Here is a 14196-nt window from a genome sequence, read left to right as displayed (position 1 = left end):
CGTTGGTAGGTGTATGCAAGGATGACAACATGGCTATTGTATTTCTGCCACTGCTGGAAGAGAAAGCTTTTATCTGCTTTCAGAATCCCTTTAAAGGCCTTTACTCTCCTGAGACAGCCCATGCTAAACACAAAACACACTTGCACTTAAACCTTCCCATTGAGGAAAAAGCCATAAAGTTTATAAAGTCAATTAAGGCTTTTTTTTAACTGATGTCAGGCAAATTAAAGCTGCCTGGCCTCGCTCCCCGTGGGTATACTGTCAGATGGTAAACCAGGGCCCATTTAGCGTCACGGGGTTCCCCAGGCAGGGCGCAGAGCAGTAAGCCTCTTACTTACCCCCAACTCACTTATGCTTTTTACAAGTTCCCGTAGAGTGGCAATTTGTTTTTGTTTTATCAGGGAGTGACATTTTACTTTGGTGGAACATTTTTAATACACATGGACTCACATCATCAAGTGCAATCTGGAAGCATTCATGTTAAATTGTTCATTCAGAATCGTATACATTAATCAGCTTAGGGGAATTTACTGCAGCAGACTTTCTAAAGCGGCGCTAATCACTGTGAAACAAGAGCTGCGATGTCTAATTTGGACAGCAGAAATCAATGAGTTTCCTGCTGTGTCTGCCCAACATATTGACTCACCGTGTATGTCCAATATTTGTGAGCTCAAAGCGATACGAGAGCAAATACATCATATATATATATATATGTACATGAAGCATTTAGTTTAGTGGTGCAATGTGAACTATATTGTTTATGTGTAAAAATTTCCATCGTTAATATTTTCTATTTGGCAGCATGTGATACAGTTGTGATGCTCTGTGTTGTCATGTTTGTGCTGGCGCATACCATCGAGGTTGCATCATGAATATTCTGTCTGCTCTCCAAATGCTGTCAACTGGATAGCCTCTGGCTAGGGCGCAGAGATGCACAGTGGCTATGATATTAAACAGATGCAATAGCTGAAACTAGACTGTGCTTTTGAATCTTGAATGCTTTCTTAGGTAAAAATACATGCACATGGAAAGGTAGGAGAGGGTCTGCACATACAAAAATAATCAACGTCTCACTTTTTCAAAAACTGATAAAATGTGAAAGTTTTTTTTTTTTTTTTACTGTGAGCCTGCCTTTAGTACAAACCGGGCATGGAGTCAAGCCGAGCCTGTAATTCTGGCACGTCAGCTGATAACAGCTGATCTCAGCGCCAGTTCACAACAGCTGATAGCTCAACTGATACCCTCCTGCACATCCTCTGGCTAATCTCATATACTGTGTGCTTTTTAAGTTCAAGCTTTAGCCTGCCTACTGCTGCCGTGTCCTCTGCAAGCTGCTCTGCCACCCAGCCCACCCCCTCCTCCTCCTCCACTGAATCAATATCCTATTTATTATAGCCTCAAATCTATATCACAATTTTGCAGTGAAATTTGCAATGATATTTAACATGATATAGAAAATGAATACTGACCAATGTTTTCTGGGTGAGTGCCGCTTGCAGGCAGCAGCATTTACTTAGTGCAAATAAATGAAGGGCTTTTCATCCGTCATCAGTGAGCTAGTGTTAGTGATGTCAGTGAGTTTAAAGTATAAATCTACTGAAACAAGGTGCCAGCAGGTGAAGCATTATAGCATTATGCACTGTAATACAGCATGAGCCCACGTAGTGCTTTCCATAAATATTTAAAAAGAAGTATTACAAATAGCTGCTTAATAGTTTAGTTTAACAATAACTAAAGTAACTTAACCTTCCACAATATTGTCACATAAAAAATGTTTAATGAAAAATATTTTCTACCTTTTGGTCTCTCCGTTGCCATTCTTTTAGCAAGGTCAGTAATTTCCATCCACTATTTGCTCTACCTGTCAAATGAAGTGCACCTATCAGCTATTGCATTTGATTCTATGTTTTTGCCTTGAGTGGTAAAACAAGCTTGTTTTTTTGTAGCTCCCTTTACAGGTAAAAAAAAAATCCTTAGTAGGTGATGACATGGGCTCTGGCTTTCCAGCATGTCTAGGCTTGCCTCATTGTTTTGGGGGAAAATAAAAGCGTGGTGTTTCTATGTCAGTGATATTGTGATGTGACAGTTTATCGCATTAAATGTGATGATATGGCATAGCCCTTATCTGTTATTACTGATGCCTGCTCTGTTCCAGACTGGGGGTCCTGCTGCTGGGACCTTCCCATACCACAAATAATAAATTAATGCAGACAGATTAAGAATCACTGTAACTTTTGACTTAACTGTGTCTAAATGAAATATAATATAACTCACATTTAAGCAGCTATAACAGAAACTGTGTTACTAGGTAATGAATTCAAACAAAGTATTTGACTGAATATTACAGGAATGTTGAACAAAGCATGAAAAGATAAATAAGTTGAACAACCCTGTTTTTAAAAACTACATTTTTGATACAGATATCATTTTTCAAGTAGTCCTTGAATAATTTCCTGTTGGCTTTACAAATAAATATCTCGACTTGTTATTTTTATGCACATAAAATGCAATCAGCAATCAAACAGTGTAGGGAAATTCTCGCACCTTACTAAACATTCTAAGGTGAGGTAAGGAATCTGCGGCTTCAGTTATGCAGCGATTAATGATATAACCAAAAGGACAACCCATAGCCTTATTACACTCACGTTTTCAGTCACGTTACTGGCAGTTTGCCACATATCACCAGTGGACTTAGTCTGTGCACCACTTTTAAACTAAGTTCTTAAAGGAGTTGGTGACTGCAGATCATTGCAGCTTATTTTTACTCATGCTGCATATTCTGTGGAACAATCTAAATGATTGATTACCCAAGCCATTTTCATTCACTTGTAATAAATATGCAAAAGTTAGGTTGCGAAATAATCAGTAGAAGGTCCCGAAAAGATTTTATGCTCATCAGCGTTATGGCTGCATGGACAGAGATTATAGCACTTTAAGAACAGAGCCTGGAAGCTTTTACTGTAGACACTCTCGATGCTAAAAGTGTTGGCCCCATGAGTTTGCTTTGTCCTAATTCTTCTTCCTGAACGAGAGTTACAATTCCTTCAGGAAATGAGTCATTTCTACATAATTTAGGGGATCACTGGATTCTGGGGGAAAAAGAGCACCTTTACACATAGCTGTGGCTCTTCTCCATGTTTCCTGTCACGCTTGTTATGAATAATAAAATTTAATTAAATTTCACTCCGGCGCAGGCACCCAATCTCAATCTCGCTGTCTGAGGATAGCCAGGGGGTTTGCTTTAGCCTTAGCAAACCTTGTGGAAAAGGCAGAAGCTGTTTTTGTTCACTTCGAGTTGTGGGTTGGGCGATTAGACGAATATGTATCAATGACTGGCTAAACCCACTGCTAGCTAGACTATTTGGGTCATTTTTCTCATGATTTATGTTGTTTTATTTTAAAATTTATAGTAATCTTCAGCGCTGTCAATAATTACTTTATAAAGCACAGTTACTGAATAGCCACAAGGTGGTGCCTTCTTACTTTTTAATGTGTTAAGCTTTAGTTGACACCGCCCTGACACCGCATGGTCAGTTTACTTTACTGTAGAACAAAGCACCAGTCTAACTGCCTTCACACCAGTGTTGCTGATGAATTTCTGAGCTAGCACGCTAGCCCATGCTAGGTAAGCTAGCAACTTGTAGGTAGATGGTTTTCCCTTCCTTTATGTCTTCCTACTTGCTGGTTTTCTGTGCTTTAAAATAAATATTTTTTGTTATCTTGGTAATTTTTTTTAAAAAACATTCTGGCAGTATTATGGTATATCATTATATTTCCTTTATATAGGTTTGCAGTGCTCTCGCTGGCCACTTCATTAGGTACACCTTGTTGGCACTGGGTTAGAAACACTTTTAGATTGACATGACAGACTTACAAAGTTGCTGTTCCACCACATCCCAAAGGTGCTTTATGGGACTGAGATCTGGTGCCTGTGGAGGCCATTCGAGTACGGTGAAGTCACTGTTGCGTTCAAGAAAGCTGTTTGGGATGACCTGAGCTTTGATACATTACCTGGTTGGGTAGAAGATGGGTACACTGTGGTCATAAAGGGATGGACATGAATGATGTTCTGTTAGTACTAAGGGATCTGAACAAAGCAGATATTGAGACTCATCAGACCAGGCAATAATTATCTAATCTTCTATTGTCTAATTTGGGTGGGCTTGTGTCAATTGTAGCCTCAGTTTACTCTAGATGGCTGGAGTGTCACACAGTGTGTCGTCTGCTGCTGGGTTAACATGTTGTACATTCAGAAATGCTTGTCTGCATACCTAGCTATAGAGTCGGTCCCTAAAAGGATACCTGCTTTTGGCTTAGATTTAATGTCACTTTTGTTGAGGAATGTTTTTTGACCAAAGTCAAACACAAGGTTTGTTGGTTCTGAAGTGCTGCTTTGACACAAACTCCATTTGGACTGATTCTTCCAAACCACCTTAGTCTTGATTAAAACCTTTCTGTGTCTTTACCTCGCTTGGTTCATGGTGTGTGGAGGAGGTGCCTGAGCCCTGTCTGCAGTGAAAGCTCAGTACAGTGTTAGCACAACCAGATGGGAAGCACAAGTCTCTCTTTTTTAAACCAAGTGGAAAACCATATATTTGGAAGGCAGTAAATTATGATTGGAGTATCATCCAGTTCTGGTTAAACAAACAAACAAATAAAACAACCCCCAGAAAGTGATTTCGCATTATTTTTCGAAGGAGTAAGAGCATGAATACCTGCTGCTCTCTCGCTGGACTGACAGTGTTTGAAGGTTTTAATTTATTTTATGATTTATAATGGCTGATGTCAGGCATGATGAAAAAGATCAAAGGATTTTGAGTGTGTGGATGGTAATAGTTGCAAATGATGATATAGAAGCGGTCATATGTCATGAAAAATCATTCATATGACTGTTTAAAAAAGGGTAAAAAGGTCTCCCATCTTCTCTTCTCTTCTCTTCTCTAATCCCTTCTCCTCACTCACAGACACTTACACTTGTAATTCCCAGCCAGATCCATTGGAGTAAAAGCTGTGATTTGAGTTGTCGGCGACAGGCCGGATTAGCAGAAGAATCCTGAGTGAAGGCAGGTTTTTGCTTCACTTGCTACATTCCTCTGTGTGTGTGTGTGTGTAGTATTATTTTTTTTTAATTGAAGTCTTTTCTTTCCAGCCCTTCATCAAAAAGCCCACAAGAGATTTTAATGTGCTCAAAGAAGTGTGGTGGTCGTGTTTTTAATTGCAGATGAAACACGGTAAATGGTTAAAAAGCAGGTGAATACTTCATCCTATTCACACAGTAATATAATTGTCAGATTAGCTCGATTTTTCTGTAATGTCTAAGGGATAAAAATAACCCCTCCCCAGTCAGCTTTAACACAGAAATAATGCAGCAGAATTAATTCATATAGAGATGACAATTATCAAGCTCGATAACCCTGGAGACGCCCTGTTGTTTGATGGCCTACATTCGACAAATCCCGAGTGTTTACAGATTTAGGTTTTGTGCTGAGTTGTTGCGCCTGACTGTTGATGAATGCCGTATTGAAGGTGCGCAAAGCTATTCACTTTAATCGAAAGCAATCTCCAGTGGGCCTACACTGATGTGAATGTATGAATATATTTGTCACTAATGGATTTCAGGTCAGGGAATGTCCTTTGGTGGCCTGAGTCAGAATCTGTCTTGACATGACACACAGATATAGTCGTTAGAGCTTCTCTTGTGGCAAACTTTCAGTGGAACTGAATTTTAATGTAGTGATTTCGATGAAAAATTCATTTTTTTCCTCCCCTTTTACTTCTGTCTTTCACTTGTCTACCGGGGACAGCAGCTTTGATCTAGTTTGGACGAGTGGGGCGGATGGGGAGCGTGATGTAGGAAATCAGAGAAAGGCAGACAGGGATGGAAGAGACAGAGAAATATCCTTCATCCATTAAACAAACTGGTATATGGCTCGGTAACCAAGACCTCATGTGTCCACTCTCCATTTCGTGTCCTTTATTTGTACATCTCATCATTTTCAGACATATTCAGCCGACCTCTGAATAATCAATGGTCATTTTCTCCATGAGATCCAAACTGGTAGTTTTTTTTTAAGTTGATGGTGAATAAGATACCAGATACTGTCTGGATAAAAGCTACAGATACTGATGGATCTCATCAGTGTGTGGCTCAGAGCATGTATAGGATGGTTTTCTTTTCTTTACAGAGCAGCAGCGTACAGTGACACAGATACTGTAGCTGCTCGTCTTATCTGTGTCACTTTCATATCAAAGAACAACACGAGAATCTTATGAAGTGTCTGAAGTATAGAAGGGAACATGAGCGTATTATACAGTAGCCCTGGGAGGTCAAACGCATTGGAACTTAACGAAACGCCAGCAAATAGAAAAATGCGAAAACGCAATAAAACACAACATAAACAGAAATAACCCACAAAACAATATAAAGACACAATAATATGACCTGTGTAATGATTTAACAGCTCAGCTAACAGCTAATAGCAAACATCTATAGTATTATATATCCTCCACTCAGTCCTGTAAAGGTTAATATACTACATTATAGATATATCACTCCTGCACACACAAAGTCGTACTCTTTAGTATTATATATAATACAATAATGCTTTTGTTCTTTCTTTTGGTTTTATTACTCATTTGTTCTGCTGCATGTTCTGTCTTCTTCAAAATAACGTGTTTTTTTAAAAGTAAGATTTAAAAAAAAGGTCACGCTGCTCTTTGGCTCTGGTTTCTCTGTCTTCATAAGCATGTTTTTTTCTTCTTCTTTTTTTAAATAGAAATTTGCTATTACTGTGTATAAATCAGAGGTAAAGTACAACACAGACAGGTACTCTGACATGTCTTTCATACTTAGTGGAGGTTACAGGGATGGGAATTGGATTTCTCCCACTGCTGCCAAAATGTTTAATCTCTTTAGATGATGTGTTCCCAAAACTGTGTCCGATAAACAGCTCTGTGAGTCCATGTGACTTGTTTACAAGGCTCATTCTGCGTGCAACTTGCCTGTGCTTTGAAAAACACATCTCACCCCGGCCTGTCCTCTGCCCAGATGTTCTGCAAGTGCACCTCAGAGCGTCCTGCAGTTGGACATTAGCATGACCTTCTCTTCCTACTCTCAGATTCCACACACACACACACACACACACTAACAAATTCACTCAGTTGGGTACCCATACTAGCGATGCACTGACCTGACTTTATTCTCTCTATAAAAATCATATTTATTTGACCTTTGCTGAGTATTGATTCACTCTTTTTCCAAATCTAAAACCTGTCAACCTCTGCCATATTCCCCTTTATATGCAGTAAGATGAGGCAGTTGTTACATGGCTTTGGCTGCAGTGTTATTATGTTCAAATACAGAACCTGCAAACAGCACCGAGCTTCTGTGATAAACGGTGATCGCGGCTGCAGTGGCTTTCTGTCCGCACAGCAGATAAAGTAAAAGCCTTTTTTTTAACGTAACAGCGTGACTTGCGTTCTCCTTTTGAATCATTGATTTCTGCAAACCACAGATGTCTTGATTCTGATTTTTAACGTCCAAAGTAAAAACTGTGGATAAATCACCTGCACGACAGAGACTGATGCACACAAACACACCCTTATCCTCCCACCCTTTCCATGTACACACACACACACACACACACATCACAACCTAAACACTTGTTCTGGACCATTATTTTCACTCCCCTCATCTCGCTGCTTCTCTTCTGGGCGTGCCAATCACAGTTTCTATCTCAGGTCGCTGTTCTTTTAAGCTCTACCGCAGACTACTACCAGCGTTTCCAGGTTATACGAAGCAGGTAGGAAGTCTCCCAGTCTGCAGGAGGCCCTCGGAGACAGGACTCAGACAGACATGAGTTGTTGACTGGCCACCCTGCAGTGGGCGATGGCCTGTCAGTGCTTTTGCTGTGGATTGAAAGGACATCAGAACATTGTTGTGGGTCCAAACATAGAGAAATGAGGGCGCGTATTTGCTGGATTCCTGAAGTGTGTGCAAAACGCCTGGTAATTCAGACAAAGAGGAGACAGTTCAGAGTTCTTTGTTCTCTATTGTAAACCCTTTCTCCAAATATTGCATTATAGGTGTGAAGGATTAGAGTTCCGCTAATTATGAGGTTATGAATGGAATTATATCTCCCTGAGGTTGCCGAATCATTACTGTGATAATAGCAGTCTTGTTATTCATATATCAAGATATGCCAGCGAGCCTTTTATAATAAATGTGCTGTGAAGGCTTTGCTGCCTCTATAGTCTTATTTCCACTGTGAAAAATGTATAATTTTATTGCCTGCTTTCAAAGAAAGCATAGGGCACAATTTTGTGGAAGAGTCTGTATTCAAAAGTGAAGACAAAAAATGCATCTTTGAAGCCATATGTGGCTGTTTTATTCTTTAAAAGCAAGATGAAAAACATATTTCTGAGTGCAGCTCCTTTTTTTGAAGCTTCATGGAGCAAAAAGTGTTTCATTTTTTTTTTTAAAAAGGGGAGCAACGTTGTATTCTTGGAGGGAGATTACAAAGACTCTGGGTATCGTCTCATTAATACGTAAATGACCGAGTTATTTCAAGACTTGCTTGTCAGATTAATGAGGCATATCCCTTTTAATACACACTCACTGCCATCTTCTCACACACACACACACACTTAAGACTCAAAGTGTAAGTTGGAGAGATAGAAGGTAGGATGGAGTAAGAGAGCTTGAGATGCTTTTAGAGCCCCCCAGAGAGAGGGGAAGAGTGAGGGGGAGAAAGACTGGAAGGCTTCCAAATGTTCCACTGTGGAATATCTTCAAGGACAATCAGCTAAACAGTTGATATTAAAAGAGCTGTGTGAAATCGATTGCTCAAGGTGTTATCTGCGCTGCAAAAATGGCTGGTAATTAGTCATGGCTAAAGGAGTGTTAGCGAGAGAGTGAGATGGATTTAATCTTAATAGATTTCACTGCACTGCAGATACAGTAGCTCCTGAGTGAAGGAGCTCTCCTCTTTCTCTCCCCCTCACTCACTCTGGATATCTATCAGAGGAGAAGCGGCTGAGCGAGTCGCTGTGATGTACTGCTGCTGCTTGATTTGCCCAAACCTCCAAATGGCAGAGTTATTTTTTCAAAAGGCAACGCACATTTGGCAGCTGTACTCACTTTTATTCTTCTGGCTCTCCAGCAACAGCAGCTCAGGAGCTATTATTTGTTTATGTATAAAGCTTGGGCAATGAGGCACTTCAGTCCATGGCAGCTGTTGACTTAGAGATCTTGGTGCGGCATTTAGAGGCAATCAGCGAACAAAACCCTGAGTGACTAACTGGGAGATTGTGTTGTTTGCTGCTCTGCGATGTACCGGTACCCTCCCGAAACAGGCCAGATGCGTGTGTTAGTTTAGCGATTAGTGGGGCGAGGATTGATGAAGTGAGCTGAAGCAGGGAGTGTTTGGGAGAGATGTCAGCAGGCAGGTGAGGAAACTTTGTTTATTGTGTGCGGGAGAAATACCTGGAGTTAAATGTGGCTTTGAAGCTTTTATTAAGCCTCCTGCCATACACATTTCAGAAAGAGGAAAACAAAACACATTTCACATGTTCTGTCCATCCACAACGCTCTGCAGTTAATTTCCTCAAGGGACCTCAACTGGGGTCTAATTCTAACATTTACTCGTACCAGTAGCAGTTCAGAAAAAGATAAAGAGATAAAAATTAATATTAAGATGAATTTAGTTCGTTGGGATGGCCCTCCGCAAGAGTCCCAGTTTCCCTTGTAGCCCCTTGGGAATATTATTAATATTTGTCCACCCCTGATGGTCCAACCCCGTGTTGATTTTCCAGTCTGGCCTCTAGCAGGAAACTAATCTGAAGAAAAGCAGAAAGTCAAAAATGAAATGGCATTACTGCTGGAAGCTTTAACATGGGAGTCTGTGAGGACTGGAGCCAGCCGTTACAGAGACTGCACTTTTTGGCTTCATTTTTCAGCCTCACAGCTTTGTTGAAACCTTTTGAATATTTGAGTTCTAGATCAAGCCAGTGAGATAAATGATTTAAATGGCTAAATTACCTCCTCAACATGTCTTGAAGTTCTCCAGAGGCCTGGTAATGAACTAATCATTTGATTCAGGTGTGTTTGACCCAGGGTGAGATCTAAAACCTGCAGGACTCCGGCCCTTGAGGCCTGGAGTTGGACACCCCTGTCCTAAACATAAGTTGGTTTGTGAATTCGCTTCCGTTGCATGGTTGTTGAATTATTTGTTGGTTTCATCTTGACCACAGTTTTATTTTCACTCAATGAAAGTGACATTTTGTGAGTTTTGATTTTTTCTTAGGTTTTCTGCCAGTATATTTTCAGCCCGGTAGCTCACTCGGCTTAAACCGACGCCCTGCTGGGTCTAAGCCAGGGGTAGGCAACTCCAGGCCTCGAGTGCCGGTGTCCTGCAGGTTTTAGATCACACCCTGGGTTAACACACCTGAATCAAATGATGAGTTCATTACCAGGCCTCTGGAGAACTTCAAGAAATGCTGAGGAGTCATTTAGCCCTTTAAATCAGCTGTGATGGATCATGGACACATCTAAAACCTCCAGGACACCAGCACTCGAGGCCTGGCGTTGCCTACCCCTGGTCTAAGCAATGGGCAGTTTGTATTTTGAATATGTTTTTTGACATCAGCTACTAACCTTACATTTCCTAATGTATTTTATTCAATTCTTCACTTAATGCGGTTGATTATGAATTGTTCAGTTGACAGTTATAATCACCACTTGAGCAGCTGTACATCTGAAGTCTGAATTAGAGAGAGCAGCACCTACACAGCTCTTCTGTTTCCACAGACTACACCGTATAGTGTGGAGTTGTTGTGACTTAACAGCTTTTCAGGTGAAAAACAAGCTTCTTATTCTGCGCAGCTCAGGAAACAGGCAGTTGCATTTAGTGCTGATTTTTCTCCACAATCCAGGACGAATTCTCACAATCAGATGTTGATTGCCTACACCACTCAGCTTCACAAAGGAACTGATGCTAATTAGTAAATGTGAGCATGTTAATACAGTAAAGTAAGATGTTGAACAAGGTAAACGTGATGCCTGCTAGATATTGGCACTGTTTTTCTTAGCAATAAGATTAAAACCACCAAAATGTTTAAGTACAGCAAGGATCATTTTTAACCAAAAGGTGGGGGCTCCGTAGTTTATGACAGACGGGGATTAAATGGTTCATTGTTGGAGACAATCTTCAGCTGCAGAGAAATGCACATTTTTTATTTTGCCGATCATTTATAGCAGCAGGATGGTGGATGAATGATTGACTCGAATTAACCCTCTAGGGTTTCACCACACACAAACAACCAGAAAAGCACTCAGCTGTACTTTTGTTTGTCAGAGGCCAAGTTTGAAGAAACAAAACACTTTATTTCATTGAAAAATGAATAAAATATTGGAAATTCACTTTCTACCATTTAAATTATTGATAATGTTATTTTGAGTTTACCGAAGCATGGCGTGCTTAAAAAAATTATATCCGCAACCTGCTTGTGTCTTACGGTGCAGATTTTTGGAGGAACCAGTTAAATACAAACTAAGCCCCTCGAGGGTTAAAGCGGGTTGTTTATCTTAATTAAGGAACAAGCTGCACATTGCCACCATGTGTCTCATTTTGTAGGAACAATTGAGCCCTGTAGAACGGAGGAATAAGTGACGTAATCCTGCGCCTTTTACCGTGACGTTTTTCTAAACCACTCCCAAATCTGGCAGTGATTTTTGATACCAGCCCAAGTATCAGCAGTGTCCCCACTAAAAGCCTTTCCCAGTCAAAAGTTGTGTGTGTGTGCGTATTTTAACATTTTATTTGCCTTCAGAATAACTGACTAATACTAATTTTGAAAATATTTGTCGAGCCAGACTTTGTGGTTAGAACCTGCTTGTTTTCTAATGGGAGCGGCAAAGTGGCAGCGTCATTAGGAGCGAGATCACATCTGGAATTTATTTTTCTTCAGTAGCGTTTGTTAAGTAATTTATGTTACAAGGATTTACAGTGTTCATAGTAAATGGTATGAATCAGCGTTTGTGTTGTTGTGGGTAGTAGCTGCAAACAAATCTGTAATTATTTGTGTGTGTATATAATTGCTTTGTTGGTTTTACACTGTTTAAGCAGGCCTTTTTTTTTTTCAGTAACCAAACTGCTCTCACATTTGTAGTTTTTATTGCTTTTGTATCTAAAACATGCTTTTTCCCATCTCTTTTCTATGTTTTTCCTACAGAAGCTGAAGCAGAAGAACCAGCACCTGAAACAGATCATGGACCAACTCCGCAACCTCATCTGGGAGATCAACTCCATGCTGGCTGTCAGGAGCTGAGCCACACACACAAACACACGTGTACAAGGTGCAATCAGAAAGTTTAGAGACGGTATCTATAAAATCTTTAAAAGTAAAGTAGTCTTTAGGACAGGCTGCATCTCATCCACAGCTTCCAAATAACAGCTGTTGCTTAATATGAAGCTCATTTTGTGAGCAAGGATGATCTAAGCAAACAGCTTGTAGGGACTTACTTGTTCAGCAACAACACGAGGCATAGGGTGGGTAGTGGGTGTGTCAGTGTGGCCAAAGAACCTGTGCAATGTCACCACGAACCACCGAGCTGCCGTCGTGCCAAAGTTTGTGTTGGTTGAATCTTCTCAGACCTCATTGACAGTTTGACACTGTGGATGAATTCACAGTGCACACACTGAATGTTGAAGAAAACAATGCAAAGCATGCTCTTTGTTCTGCACTTCATGCTTTGGCACTTTAGGTTCTTCTCCTGCAAAAACAACCTGTTTAGTTGTTAAGGCAAAGCAAAACAGCCAACTAAAATCGATGATCTGCGAGACAGATTTTGGCTCATTCTGGAGTCTGTTGATAGATCTGCTTGCAGACTCTGAGACACTGTGCCTGTTTCACGGCATAAATGTGCACCTGCACGTGGATACAAAAATATCAATGACCCCTGACTCACAAAAGTTAATTTAATCACCCGTTCACATTCACATAATCAATGTCTCAGTCGATTCTTTCTCAACGGGCACAAGCTCAGATTTTTTTTGATTGCACCTTGTATGTAGGACATCCACAGGTACACATGGACTACAGATAATGGATTGTGATGGGTTCTTAAACTGGATCTATGACAGGTTACCACAGACTGGCTGAAGCAGTGCTTCACAGAAGGAATTGGTACTCTAGCAATATCAAAAGGCTTCTAAAAGAAGACATTAAAGAACAGAGGATACACAAGAGGAGACAAATGAGGGCAAGACATCCCATGGAGGAGCCAGGGGATGGAGGGCACCGGTGTCATCAGCATGGCAGAAAAGATTCTGTCTACCTCGACATTCAACATTACAATCAGCATTTTTTTCCTTCTCAGTTAATCTGAAGAGTTAATGTTTTATCTGTCTGTAGCTGCTAGCTCAATAGAGGGTTTATGCCTGTAGAGAAATTGATATATTCTATTTAATCCTTATATTCTGTTACATGCCTATGTTACAAATGTATATTGTACTTGAGAACTTCAATAAGAAAAAACACTGTGGCAAAATCACGAGTCTTATTGTGAATATGTTGATCTTTTTAAAGTGGATGTTAGCTTGTATTTTAATCCAACCGATTATCTGGTTCCAATTTTCATTTTCTTGTAAGTAATGGGGACAACACATGTTCAAGAACATTAGTATGCCAAGTGTACAAACAAGATTTTAGTAAAACAGCTTATTTACATCCGTAATCCTATAACAACTGAACTAAATCTTCCTGTGATTTTATTTTTTGAATCACTCTTTTTTTCGATTTATTTAATCTGTATTTTCATTAAGCATTTCCCACAGTGTTGCTGTTTTAACGCTGAGGGAAGCACAACTGAAGGTTACTAATGGACCCTCCTCATACTCTCTGATGGTAAATTCATTTGTGTGCTTCTGCTGGACCTCAGTACAGCATTTGATACCAGTTTGTGGATGTAAATGAGGAATCTTTCTCACACAGCGAGTCATGGAGTTCCTCAGGGTTCTGTGCTGGGACCTTTAATTTTTATATTGTACATACTTCTCTTAAGTGGTAGTATTACAAAGCACAACATCCATTTTCATGGCTAATCAGATGAATCCCAGCTTTATTTATCCATGCAGTCACTCAAATCAGTTGGTTAAACTAAACTAAAGGCATTTCTTAAAGGCCTGGGTGAGCTCT

General features: G+C 40.2%; 1 protein-coding gene across 3 annotated transcripts in view; it reads left to right on the top strand.

The window, feature by feature from the left end:
- The window catches only part of med30 (mediator complex subunit 30), a 47882-nt gene extending 34333 nt beyond the window's left edge, over positions 1-13549 (top strand). For 2 of the 3 annotated variants that reach the window (XM_005748662.1, XM_005748663.1), the window contains exons 5-6: positions 12232-12315; positions 13143-13549. In XM_005748662.1, coding sequence (XP_005748719.1) covers positions 12232-12315; positions 13143-13214 — 156 coding nt within the window. In that variant the 3' untranslated portion in view covers positions 13215-13549. Of the gene's footprint in view, positions 1-12231; positions 12652-13142 lie in introns of those variants that run through there. The other variant, XM_005748664.1, reaches the window with a different exon arrangement.
- The last annotated feature ends 647 nt before the right edge of the window (positions 13550-14196 follow it).

The sequence above is a fragment of the Pundamilia nyererei genome, unplaced genomic scaffold, assembly GCF_000239375.1.
Source record: "Pundamilia nyererei isolate P.nyererei 1_Seehausen unplaced genomic scaffold, PunNye1.0 scaffold00226, whole genome shotgun sequence".
NCBI classification, from domain to species: domain Eukaryota; kingdom Metazoa; phylum Chordata; class Actinopteri; order Cichliformes; family Cichlidae; genus Pundamilia; species Pundamilia nyererei.
The sequence above is the reverse complement of the archived record's forward strand: the minus strand, read 5'-3'. Positions and strand labels throughout refer to the sequence as shown.